Raw genomic sequence first — 13595 nt, 5'->3', positions numbered from 1 at the left:
AAACCATAGCTTTGACTATGTGGACCTTTGTTGGCAAAGTGATATCTCTGCTTTTAAATACACTGTCTAGGTTTGTCATAGCTTTCCTTCCAAGGAGCAAGTGTCTTTTAATTTCATGGCTGCAGTCACTGTCCGCAGTGATTTTGGAGCCCAAGAAAATTAAGTCTGTCACTGTTTTCATTGTTTCTCCATCTATTTGCCATGAAGTGATGGGACTGGATGCTATGATCTTAGTTTTTTGAATGTTGAGCTTTAGGCTCTGCTCTTTCACCTTCGTCAAGAGGTTCTTTAGTTTAGTTTCTCTCTCTCTCTCTCTCTCTTTTTTTTTTTTGCCATTAGAGTGGTATCATCTGTATATCTGAGGTTATTGATATTTCTCCCAGCAATCTTGATTCCAGCTTGTGCTTCATCCAGCCCAGTGTTTCTTATGATGTACTCTGCATATAAGTTAAATAAGCAGGGTGACAATATACAGCCTTGACATACTCTTTTCCCAATTTGGAACCAGACTGGACTGGTTTTGATTATTACTTTTTCATTTTGCGATACTATTTTTCTTTTCCAGCAAAGGAAATTTTATTATTTATTTTTCCAATTTTGTTGTAATATAATTGACATATAACAATGTATAAGTTTAAAGTATACAACAAACAGGGCTTCCCTGGTGACTCAGTGGTAAAGAATTCACCTGCAGTGCAGGAGATGTGGGTTTGATTCCTGGGTCAGGAAGATCCCCTGGAGAAGGAAATGACAACTCATTCCAGTATTCTTGCCTGGGAAATCCCATGGACAGAGGAGCCTGGCAGGCTACAGTCCATGGGGTCACAAAGAGTTGGACATGACTTAGCAACTAAGCAACAACAACAAATACAACAAACAACTGCTGCATTTTGCTCTATGAAAGGAGTCAGAGCAAGTACCTAACAAAGAATATCAGTGATTTTATAGGTACTGAAAAAAGGATTGACAGGTAAAAAATAGATACATATATATATGCATAAATAAAATACTCATTTGAGTGGTATTATAAATGTGCAAGACAATTTCTAGACTTTAATTTGGAACTTGATCTTCCATTTTAGGACCGGAAATTAACCAAAGCCGAGCAGCAAAGGTTCAAGGAAGAAGCAGAGATGTTAAAGGGTCTCCAACATCCCAATATAGTTCGATTCTATGATTCCTGGGAGTCTATATTAAAAGGAAAGAAATGTATTGTATTAGTGACGGAACTTATGACATCAGGAACCTTAAAGACGTAAGTTGACCCTGATAGTGTCAATGGAGATTTATTTGGAAATAATTTTCAAGAGTCACAAAAGTTGTTTGCAAAGAAACACTACATGGTTAAAGAATTAGTAGATTCTGAATCTAGTGACTGTGTTTCAGGGCAGGTTAAAAAATTAGGGTGTTAATGAAGTTTGTTAGAGAACACAGTGTTGAAAAATTAATGTTTGTGGCATATCATTGAACTTTAGAACTAGAAATAATTATAGAGATAATGTCATTTTGTAGAGGATGAAAGATTGGGGATGTGGCAGGTTCAAATACCTAGTGATTGATACTATATAATTATAGTCTATTGTTTCTGACTAGAGCATTTCATCTGATGGTACAGCCACTTATTTGTGACTGTTACATGTGGTATGTACTTTTTCTGTAGGGGAGGTGTACTTTGAAGCTTTATATTTAAAAATATTTTGTTAGACAATAAAAAAATAACTCAGTGATGGCAATCCTAATACATACTATATTGGCTCGTTTATGTGATTTACCCTAATGTACTTATACAATAAGCTAGGTATGTTTGTTTACATGTGATCTTTTGTTTCTTTGTGTAGGTACTTAAAACGATTTAAAGTAATGAAACCAAAGGTCTTAAGGAGCTGGTGCAGGCAGATTTTAAAGGGGTTGCAGTTCTTGCACACTAGGACTCCTCCTATTATTCATCGGGATCTGAAGTGTGACAATATTTTCATCACGGGACCCACTGGATCTGTGAAGATTGGTGATCTAGGACTAGCCACCTTAATGCGTACATCATTTGCTAAAAGTGTCATTGGTGATTAACGTTTTATAGTTTATTGATTGTGTAAAGGAAGATTTTTTTAAACTGTGTATTTTTAGAACAGGAATCAGCAAACCATAGCCTGTGGGCCAACTTGAACTTCCCTGTCTATTTTTGTAAAAAAAAGTTTTGTTGGAACACAGCAACACCCACTGATTTACATATTGTGTATGGCTGCTTTTGCACTGCAGTGTTAGAGTTAGTTAGTTGTGACAGAGCCCATATGGACTGCAAAGTCTGAAATATTTACTGTTTGACCCTTTATAGAGAAGTTTACTGGCCCCTGGCCTAGAATGTGAGTTTACTTTGAAATATCTATTATATATTGACTGATTTCAGTGACATCCTAGTGTATTTCTTTTGTGATGTATTTAATGTTATTGAAAAGTTCTGAGGACTTATAAAGGGGATTTACTACTTCAAAAATTTTAAATAACTTAAACGAAGGATAGAAAAAAAAAACAGATTTTGGTGATCATTACATATGAGCATTGCAAACTGTCCTTTATCAGTATGGAAAATTAAGGAAATTAAGGACATTATATATGTGTGTGTGTGAGGGTATGTATGTATATATTACACACACACACACACACACACACACACACACATATGTTTGCTTTAAGGGAACAGAAATTATCTCAAGTAATCCTTATGGCAAAGGGAATGTGATCTTGGCATACATTTTTTTTTTGTCTGCAGTACATCACTTGAGGGAATCTTAGTTCCCTGACAAGAGATTGAACCTGGGCCCTAGGCAGTGAGAGCACAGAGTCCTAACGACTGGACTGCCAGGGAATTCTCTACATTTTTCTTTCTTAAAAATATGTGGTTGTGGTATTTTGTAGGTACTCCTGAGTTTATGGCCCCAGAGATGTATGAAGAGCATTATGATGAATCTGTGGATGTCTATGCTTTTGGAATGTGTATGCTAGAAATGGCTACTTCAGAGTACCCTTATTCTGAATGCCAGAATGCAGCTCAAATATACCGTAAAGTAACTAGCGTAAGTATAACTTTATACTTTTTACTTCACAAATTGCCACATTTCATGGTAAAGTCAACCAAAAGTCAACTTAGTCAAACCTAACTTTGGTTTCAGTTCAGTTCAGTTCAGTTGCTCAGTCATGTCCGACTCCTTGCGATCCCATGAACTGCAGCACACCAGGCCTCCTTGTCCATCACCAACTCCTGGAGTCCACCCAAACCCATGTCCATTGAGTCGATGATGCCATCCAACCATCTCATCCTCTGTCGTCCCCTTCTCCTGCCCTCAGTCTTTCCCAGCATCAGGGTCTTTTCCAATGAGTTAGTTCTGTGTAAATAGTGCTAAATTTAACATAATTGTAATGAAACAAGCTTTAGATTTATGCTATGTACCCATAATCAAATGGGGTCATATAAAATGCTCTATATTAGTATCTTGGGGGAAAATGTACAGATATGTTATCTATATCCATTTGTTTGTGAAGAATTTTTAGATATTTATTCAGTTTAGTTCAGTCCCTCAGTTGTGTCCGACTCTTTGTGACCCCACGGACTGCAGGCTACCAGGCCTCCCTGTCCATCTCCAACTCCTGGAGTTTATTCAACTCATGTCCATTGAGTTGGTGATGCCATCCAACCATCTCATCCTCTGTCATCCCCTTCTCCTCCTGCATTCAATCTTTCCCAGCATCAGGGTCTTTTCCACTGAGTCAGTTCTTCGCATCAGGTATCCCAAGTAGTGGAGTTTCAGCTTCAGCATCAATCCTTCCAGTGAACACCCAGGACTAATCTCCTTTAGGATGGACTGGTTGGATCTCCTTGCAGTTCAAGGGACTCTCAAGAGTCTTCTCCAACACCACAGTTCAAAAGCATCAGTTTTTCGGCTCTCAGCTTTCTTTAGAGTTCAACTTTCCCCCTTCATACATGACTACTGTAAAAACCATAGTTTTGACTACATGGACCTTTGTTGGCAAAGTAATGTCTCTGGATTTTAATATGCTGTCTAGGTTGGTCATAACTTTTCTTCCAAGGAGAAAGAAATTTCATGGCTGCAGTCACCATCTGCAGTGATTTTGGAGCCCAAGAAAATAAAGTCAGCCACTGTTTCCCCATCTGTTTGCCATGAAGTGATGGGACCAGATGCCATGATCTTAGTTTTCTGAATGTTGAGGTTTTTTTTAAATTTATTTATTTTAATTGGAGGCTAATTACTTTACAATATTGTGGTGGTTTTTGCCATACATTGACATGAATCAGCCATGGGTGTACATGTGTTCCCCATCCTGAACCCCCCTCCCACCTCCCTCCCCATCCCATCCCTCTGGGTCATCCCAGTGCACCAGCCCTGAGCACCCTGTCTCATGCATTGAACCTGGACTGGCATCTGTTTCACATATGATAATATACATGTTTCAGTGCTGTTCTCTCAAATCATCCCACCCTCGCCTTCTCCCACAGAGTCCAAAAGACTGTTCTATATATCTGTGTCTCTTTTGCTGTCTCATATAGGGTTATCATTACCATCTTTCTAAATTCCATATATATGCGTTAGTATACTGTATTGGTGTTTTTCTTTCTGGCTTACTTCACTCTGTATAATAGGCTCCAGTTTCATCCACCTCATTAGAACTGATTCAAATGTATTCTTTTTAATGGCTGATTGATATTCCATTGTGTATATGCACCATAGCTTTCTTATCCATTCGTCTGCTGATGGACATCTATGTTGCTTCCATGACCTGGCTATTATAAACAGTGCTGCAATGAACATTCGGGTACACATGTCTCTGTCAATTCTGGTTTCCTCGGTGTGTATGCCCAGAAGTGGGATTGCTGGGTCATATGGCAGTTCTATTTACAGTTTTTAAGGAATCTCCACACTGTTCTCCATAGTGGCTGTACTCGTTTGCATTCCTACCCACAGTGTAAGAGGGTTCCCTTTTCTCCACACCCTCTCCAGCATTTATTGTTTATAGACTTTTGGATAGCGGCCATCCTGATGGCGTGTAATGGTACCTCATTGTGGTTTTGATTTGCATTTCTCTGATGATGAGTGATGTTGAGCATCTTTTCATGTGTTTGTTAGCCATATGTATGTCTTCTTTGGAGAACTGTCTGTTTAGTTCTTTGGCCCATTTTTTTATTGGGTCGCTTATTTTTCTGGAATTGAGTTGCAAGAGTTGCTTGTGTATTTTTGAGATTAATTTTTTGTCAGTTGGTTTGTTTGCTATTATTGTCTCCTATTATGAAGGCTGTCTTTTCACCTTGCTTATAGTTTCCTTCATTGTGCAAAAGCTTTTAAGTTTAATTAGGTCCCATTTGTTTATTTTTGCTTTTATTTCCATTACTCTGGGAGGTGGGTCATAGAGGATCCTGCTGTGATTTATGTCAGAGAGTGTTTTGCCTATGTTTTCCTCTAAGAGTTTTATAGTTTCTGGTCTTATATTTAGATCTTTAATCCATTTTGAATTTATTTTTGTGTATGGTGTTAGAAAGTGTTCTAGTTTCATTCTTTTACAGGTGGTTGACCAGTTTTCCCAGCACCACTTGTTAAAGAGATTGTCTTTCTCCATTGTATATTCTTGCCTCCTTTGTCAAAGATAAGGTGTCCATAGGTGCGTGGATTTATCTCTGGGCTTTCTATTTTGTTCCATTGATCTGTATTTCTGTCTTTGTGCCAGTACCATACTGTCTTGATGACTGTGGCTTTGTAGTATAGCCTGAAGTCAGGCAGGTTGATTCCTCCAGTTCCATTCTTCTTTCTCAAGATTGCTTTGGCTATTCGAGGTTTTTTGTATTTCCATACAAATTGTGAAATTATTTGTTCTAATTCTCTGAAAAATACCATTGGTAGCTTGATAGGGAGTTGCATTGAATCTATAGATTGCTTTGGGTAGTATACTCATTATTCACTATATTGATTCTTCCAATCCATGAACATAGTATATTTCTCCATCTATTTGTGTCATCTTTGATTTCTTTCATCAGTGTTTTATAGTTTTCTGTATATAGGTCTTTTGTTTTTTAGGTAGATATATTCCTAAGTATTTTATTCTTTTCGTTGCAATGGTGAATGGAATTGTTTCCTTAATTTCTCTTTCTGTTTTCTCAGTGTATAGGAATGTAAAGGATTTCTGTGCGTTAATTTTATATCCTGCAACTTTTCTATATTCATTGATTAGCTCTAGTGATTTTCTGGTGGAGTCTTTAGGGTTTTCTATGTAGAGGATCATGTCATCTGCAAACAGTGAGAGTTTTACTTCTTTTCCAGTCTGGATTCCTTTTATTTCTTTTTCTGCTCTGATTGCTGTGGCCAAAACTTCCAAAACTATGTTGAATAGTAGTGGTGAGAGTGGGCACCCTTGTCTTGTTCCTGAGTTTAGGGGAAATGCTTTCAATTTTTCACCATTGAGGATAATGTTTGCTGTGGGTTTGTCATATATAGCTTTTATTATGTTGAGGTATGTTCCTTCTAGTCCTTCTTTCTGGAGGGTTTTATCATAAATGAATGTTGAATTTTGTCAAAGGCTTTCTCTGCATCTATTGAGATAATCATATGGTTTTTATCTTTCAATTTGTTAATGTGGTGTATTACATTGATTGATTTCTGGATATTGAAGAATCCTTGCATCCCTGGGATAAAGCCCACTTGGTCATGATGTATGATCTTTTTCATATGTTGTTGGATTCTGGTTGCTAGAATTTTATAAAGGATTTTTGCATCTATGTTCATCAGTGATATTGGCCTGTAGTTTTCTTTTTTTGTGGCATCTTTGTCTGGTTTTGGTATTAGGGTGATGGTGGCCTCATAGAATGAGTTTGGAAGTTTACCTTCCTCTGCAATTTTCTGGAAGAGTTTGAGTAGGATAGGTGTTAGCTCTTCTCTAAATTTTTGGTAGAATTCAGCTGTGAAGCTGTCTGGTCCTGGGCTTTTGTTTGCTGGAAGATTTCTAATTATAGTTTTGTTTTCCGTGCTTGTCATTGGTCTGTTAAGATATTCTATTTCTTCCTGGTTCAGTTTTGGAAAGTTATACTTTTCTAAGAATTTGTCCATTTTCTTCCAAGTTGTCCATTTTATTGGCATATAGTTGCTGATAGTAGTCTCTTATGATCCTTTGTATTTCTGTGTTGTCTGTTGTGATTTCTCCATTTTCATTTCTAATTTTGTTGATTTGATTCTTCTCCCTTTGTTTCTTGATGAGTCTGGCTAATGGTTTGTCAATTTTATTTATCTTCTCAAAGAACCAGCTTTTAGCTTTGTTGATTTTTGCTGTGGTCTCTTCTTTCTTTTGCATTTATTTCTGCCCTAATTTTTAAGATTCCTTTCCTTCTACTAACCCTGGGGTTCTTCATTTCTTCCTTTTCTAGTTGCTTTAGGTGGAGAGTTAGGTTATTTATTTGACTTTTTTCTTGTTTCTTGAGGTAAACCTGTATTGCTATGAACCTTCCCCTAAGCACTGCTTTTACAGTGTCCTATAGGTTTGGGGTTGTTATGTTTTCATTTTCATTCTTTTCTATGCATATTTTGATTTCTTTTTTGGTTTCTTCTGTGATTTGTTGGTTATTCAGCAGCGTGTTGTTCAGCCTCCATATATTGGAATTTTTAATAGCTTTTCTCCTGTAGTTGACATGTAATCTTACTACATTGTGGTCAGAAAAGATGCTTGGAATGATTTCAATTTTTTTGAATTTACCAAGGTTGGTCTTATGGCCAGGATGTGATCTATCCTGGAGAAGGTTCCATGTACACTTGAGAAAAAAGTGAAATTCATTGTTTTGGGGTGAAATGTCCTATAGATATCAATTAGGTCTAACTGGTCCATTGTATCATTTAAAGTTTGTGTTTCTTTGTTAATTTTGTTTAATTGATCTAGCCATAGGTGTGAGTGGGGTATTAAAGTCTCCCACTTATTATTGTGTTACTGTTAATTTCCCCTTTCATACTTGTTAGCATTTGCCTTACATATTGCGGTGCTCCTATGTTGGGTGCATATATATTTATAATTGTTATATCTTCTTCTTGGATTGATCCTTTGATCATTATGTAGTATCCTTATTTGTCTCTTTTCACAGCCTTTATTTTAAAGTCTATTTTATCTGATATGAGTATTGGTCCTCCTGCTTTCTTTTGGTCTCTACTTGCATGGAATATTTTTTTCCAGCCCTTCACTTTCAGTCCGTATGTGTCCCTTGTTTTGAGGTGGGTCTCTTGTAGGCAGCGTATATAGGGGTCTTGTTTTTGTATCCATCCAGCCAGTCTTTGTCTTTGGATTGGGGCATTGACTCCATTTAAGGTAATTATTGATTCCAGTTTAAGGTAATTATTGATAAGTATGATCCCATTGCCATTTACTTTGTTGTTTTGGGTTTGAGTTTATACACTCTTTCTGTGTTTCCTGTCTAGAGAAGATCCTTTAGCATTTGTTGGAGAGCTGATTTGGTGGTGCTGAATTCTCTCAGCTTTTGCTTGTCTGTGAAGCTTTTGATTTCTCCTTCATATTTGAATGAGATCCTTGCTGGATACAGTAATCTGGGCTGTAGGTTTTTCTCTTTCATCACTTTAAGTATGTCCTGCCATCCCCTTCTGGCCTGAAGAGTTTCTATTTAAAGATCAGCTGTTATCCTTATGGGAGTACCCTTGTGTGTTATTTGTTGTTTTTCCCTTGCTGCTTTTAATATTTGTTCTGTGTTTGAACTTTGTTAATTTGATTAATATGTGTCTTGGGGGTGTTTTGCCATGGGTTTATCCTATTTGGGAGTCTCTGGGTTTCTTGGACTTGGGTGGCTATTTCCTTCCCCATTTTAGGAAAGTTTTCAACTATTATGTCCTCAAGTATTTTCTCATGGCCTTTCTTTTTGTCTTCTTCTTCTGGGACTCCTATGATTCGAATGTTGGGGTGTTTAACATTGTCCCAGAGGTCTCTGAGGTTGTCCTCATTTCTTTTAATTCTTTTTTCTTTTTTCCTCTCTGCTTCATTTATTTCCACCATTCTGTCTTCCACCTCACTTATCCTATCTTCTGCCTCAGTTATTCTACTGTTGGTTCCCTCCAGAGTGTTTTTGATCTCATTTATTGCATTATTCATTATTGATTGACTCTTTTTTATTTCTTCTAGGTCCTTGTTAAACATTTCTTGCATTTTCTCAATCCTTGTCTCCAGGCTATTTATCTGTAACTCCATTTTGTTTTCAAGATTTGGATCATTTTTACTATCATTATTCTGAATTCTTTTTCAGGTAGACTCCCTATCTCCTCCTCTTTGGTTTGGTTTGGTGGGCATTTATCATGTTCCTTTACCTGCTGAGTATTTCTCTGCCTTTTCATCTTGTTTAGATTGCTGTGTTTGGGGTGGCCTTCCTATATGCTGGCAGTTTGTGGTTCCTCTTTATTGTGGAGGTTGCTCCCTTTGGGTGTGGTTGGACAGGTGGCTTGTCAAGGTCTCCTGGTTAGGGAAGCTTGCCTCGGTGTTCTGCTGGGTGAATCTGGATTTCTTCTGTCTGAACTGCAATGAAGTGTCCAGTAGTGAGTTTTGAGATGTCACTGGGTTTGGTGTGAGTTTGGGCAGCCTGTATATTGAAGCTCAGGGCTATGTTCCTGTGTTGCTGGAGAATTTGCATGGTATGTCTTGCTCTGGAACTTGTTGGTTGTTGGGTGGTGCTTGGTTTTAGTCTAGGTTTGGAAGCTTTTGGATGAGCTCTTATCGATTAGTCTTCCCTGGAGTCAGGAATTCTCTGGTGTTCTCAGGTTTTGGACTTAAGCCTCCTGTCTCTGGTTTTCAGTCTTATTCTTACAATAGCCTCAAGACTTCTCCATCTACACAGCACTGATGATAAAACATCTAGGTTAATAATGAAAAGATCCTCCATAGTGAGATTCGCCTGGAGAGGTTCACAGAGTTACATGGAGAACAGAAGCGGGAGATGGGAGAGGTGACCACGAGGAGAAGAGGAGGAATGAAAAGGGGAGAGAGCAAGCTAGCCAGTAATCAGTTCCCTGTGTGCTCTCCACAGTCTGGACCCCTCAGAGAGGTTCATGGAGTTACACAGAGAAGAGAAGAGGGAGGAAGGAGACAGAGGTGACCAGGAGGAGAAAAGGGGGAATCAAAAGGAGAGGGACAGATCCATGCAGTAGTCAGTTCCCTAAGTGTTCTCCACAACATGGAACACAAAGAGATTCACAGAGTTGGGTAGAGAAGAGAAGGGGGAGGGAGGAGATAGAGGCGACATGGTGGAGAAAAAGGAGGGTCTAAAGGGGGAGAGAGCAATCAAGCCAGTAATCACACTCCCAGGTAAAAACAGGTACTGAAGATTGGGTTCTTAAAAGTATAAAATTGATAACAAATACCAAAAAGCAAAGATTAAAAATCTAGAGTAGAGGTTAGACTCTCAAAAATACAATATTAAAAAAAAAAACAAAGTCACAAAAATTATAAAATATATATATGAAGTTTGCTTTAAAAATAGGGTCTTTTTTTTCAAGGTAATAGTAGGTTATAAAAATGAACTAACACATATATATGGAATTTAGAAAGATGTTAACGATAACCCTATATGCAAAACAGAAAAAGAGACACAGATGTATATAACAGACTTTTGGACTCTGTGGGAGAAGGTGAGGGTGGGATGTTTGAAGAGAACAGCATCGAAACATGTATATTATCTAGGGTGAAACAGATCACCAGCCCAGGTTGGATGTATGAGACAAGTGCTCGGACCTGGTGCACTGGGAAGACCCAGAGGGATCGGGTGGAGAGGGAGGTGGGAGGGGGGATTGGGATGGGGAATGCATGTATATCCATGGCTGATTCATGTCAATGTATGACAAAGACTACTACAATATTGTAAAGTAGTTAGCCTCCAACTAATAAAAAATAAAATAAAATTAAAAAAAAAAGAAAATTCAAGGAGTAATGACTTAAAAAACTTCTTTAAAAATTAAAAAAAATGATACCAGTAAAAATATATCTAGGGATTTCTCTGGAGCTGTTGTGGGCAGTGTGGGGTCAGTTCAGTTTCAGATAGTTCCTTGATCCAGCTTATACTTCTCAAGATCTATAGGCCCCTTCCAGTGTAGTCAGTGTTAACTACAGGATTTTAATCTGTTGCACCTGTCACTTCCAATGTGGTTCTCTTTGTTTATTATAGCTTCTTTTGTTTGCTGGTCTCTTCAGTTTCTAATTTCTACCCTGACACTAGGGGATAAAGGTGTTCACTTATTTAGGCTCACTTATTCAGTCAAGCTGTGGGGAGGGAGGAACACTGCAAACAAATATCACTGGCCTGTGTGGGGAGTGCTCGCAGTGTCTTGGCTGCACTGGGTTTGCCCTCACTCACAGCACATGCACTTTCCAAGTCTACACTTCTCAGGCTCTAGCTTGCTCTGCCGGGGAAATATTTGCGGCGGGCCCTGGGTTGCATGCACTTCCCAGGTCTAAGCCACTCAGGTTCAGGTTCTTGGGTACTCCACAAAGGCACAGACTCAGTTGGGCCTGCGTTTTGTGCCCTTCCCAGGTCTGAGCAGCTCAGGCGACCAGGTGCTTGGTGAGCACACTCTCCCCAGGTAGGGCGGTTTGATAACTTCTCCTCTTTTAAGACTCCCTTCCTGGGATGGGTCTCTATCCCTTCCTCTTTTGCCTCTCTTTTTGTCTTTTATATTTTGTCCTACCTCCTTTCGAAGACAGTGGGCTGCCTTTCTGGGTGCCTGATGTCCTCTGCCAGCATTCAGAAGTTGTTTTGTGGAGTTTTCTCAGCATTCAAATGTTCTTTTGATGAATTTGTGGGGGAGAAAGTGGTCTCCCCATCCTATTCTTCTGCCATCTTCCGAGTCGTCTCTGAATGTTGAGTGTTAAGCCAACTTTTTCACTCTCTTCTTTCACTTTCATCAAGAGGCTCTTTAGTTCTTCTTCACTTTCTGCCATAAGGGTGGTGTCATCTGCATATCTGAGGTTATTGATATTTCTCCCAGCAGTCTTGATTCCAGCTTGTGCTTCATCCAGCCCAGCGTTTCTCATGATGTACTTTGCATATAAGTTAAATAAGCAGGATGACAATATATAGCCTTGATGTACTCCTTCCCATATTTGGAACTAGTCTGTTGTTCCATGTCCAGTTCTAACTGTTGCTTCCTGACCTGCATACAGATTTCTCAAGAGGCAGGTCAGGTGGTCTGGTATTCCCATCTCTTTAAGAATTTTCCAGAGTTTGTTGTGGTCCACACAGTCAAAGGCTTTGGCATAGTCAATGAAGCAGAAGTAGATGTTTTTCTGGAACTCTCTTGCTTTTTCAATGATCCAGCAATGTTGGCAATTTGATCTCTGGTTCTTCTGCCTTTTCTAAATCCAGCTTGAACATCTGGAAGTTCACAGTTCATGTACTGTTGAAGCCTGGCTTGGAGAATTTGAGCATTACTATTACTAGCGTGTGAGATGAGTACAATTGTGCAGTAGTTTGAGCCTTTGGCATTGCCTTTCTTTGGGATTGGAATGAAAACTGATCTTTTTATTTATTAGATGGATGTTGTTTTCCAAAGCTAAATAATAAAGATTGGCTAAATGTTTTGAAGACTTTTTCTAGTTCTGAAAGCCTCATTATTAAATGACAGTCACTGCTATGAGTAATTTTTTTACATTAGGAGTTACAAGGAATGTGAGTAAGACGTGTTTGCTACCTACGAAGAGTTTACATTTTTAGTAGGGCAATGATATAAACTCACAAATGACTACAAAAATAAGAGGATTGGAGTATAGAAGGAATTTGAGGGAGATAGAAGCAAAGTGTTAGGATTGTTCAAATTAAATCTCTTTCATGTTCAGTTGGGTAGCTCAAGGTAGGCCACAAAAGAGATTGTTCACGTATTTCAGATAACTAATGAGGCTAGAATGCCCTTTTAACTTGGGCCACAAATAGAAGAGTCTATACTTGATTTTATAAGTTTCAGCTCCCCAGTTATTTTCCCCTAGGAGCAGAGAAAAGCAATAATTATCCAGGGCTAGGGAGTGGTTAAGAGATCAGTAGAAAGGACAAAGAGGGTATTTTCTATAAGAATTAAAAACTCCAATTTTTGATTGGTTAACTTTATTCTTTTATATTAAAGTCATTAAAATGCAATATCACATTTCAGATTTCCATGTCTACTAAAGCTTCTTGAATTTGAGGCCCAAATTAACTCCTAATCTCACCAGATTTATCTAGGATATGATATTGGCTTTCTGATTCTGTATACTGTAAGGTAGTCTGACAGACCCAGAACATTATCTTAGATTGCCTCATTTTGTGATAATTATTTTATTATACCTTTCTGCTTATAGATTAATTTGGAATTTTTATTAAGTGATGGCAGCAATCTTGTATTATTTTTTAACTCTAAAACTCATAAATTAAGAGTGATAGAATATAAAATTAACAGGTTTAGGCAGCAAGCACAGTTATTATAAAAATGTTTTGAATTATATGGACCTCATTAATTTGATAGTGATTTCCTAGAACCTTCTAATTAGCTTAAGGTTCTCTCAGTAGTTTGATATTGTTTATGAATAAAAACAAT

General features: G+C 38.1%; 1 protein-coding gene across 3 annotated transcripts in view; it reads left to right on the top strand.

The window, feature by feature from the left end:
• Nucleotides 1-13595, top strand: part of WNK3 (WNK lysine deficient protein kinase 3) — a 186412-nt gene that overhangs the window by 44723 nt on the left and 128094 nt on the right. For all 3 annotated transcript variants that reach the window (XM_070462813.1, XM_070462812.1, XM_070462814.1), the window contains exons 3-5: nt 1083-1255; nt 1839-2059; nt 2914-3071. In XM_070462813.1, the coding sequence (XP_070318914.1) occupies nt 1083-1255; nt 1839-2059; nt 2914-3071 (552 nt within the window). The remainder of the gene's footprint in view (nt 1-1082; nt 1256-1838; nt 2060-2913; nt 3072-13595) is intronic.

The sequence above is a fragment of the Odocoileus virginianus genome, unplaced genomic scaffold, assembly GCF_023699985.2.
Source record: "Odocoileus virginianus isolate 20LAN1187 ecotype Illinois unplaced genomic scaffold, Ovbor_1.2 Unplaced_Scaffold_14, whole genome shotgun sequence".
Classification (NCBI taxonomy): domain Eukaryota; kingdom Metazoa; phylum Chordata; class Mammalia; order Artiodactyla; family Cervidae; genus Odocoileus; species Odocoileus virginianus.
Note: the sequence above shows the minus strand (reverse complement) of the source record. Positions and strands in the feature narration are given on the sequence as shown.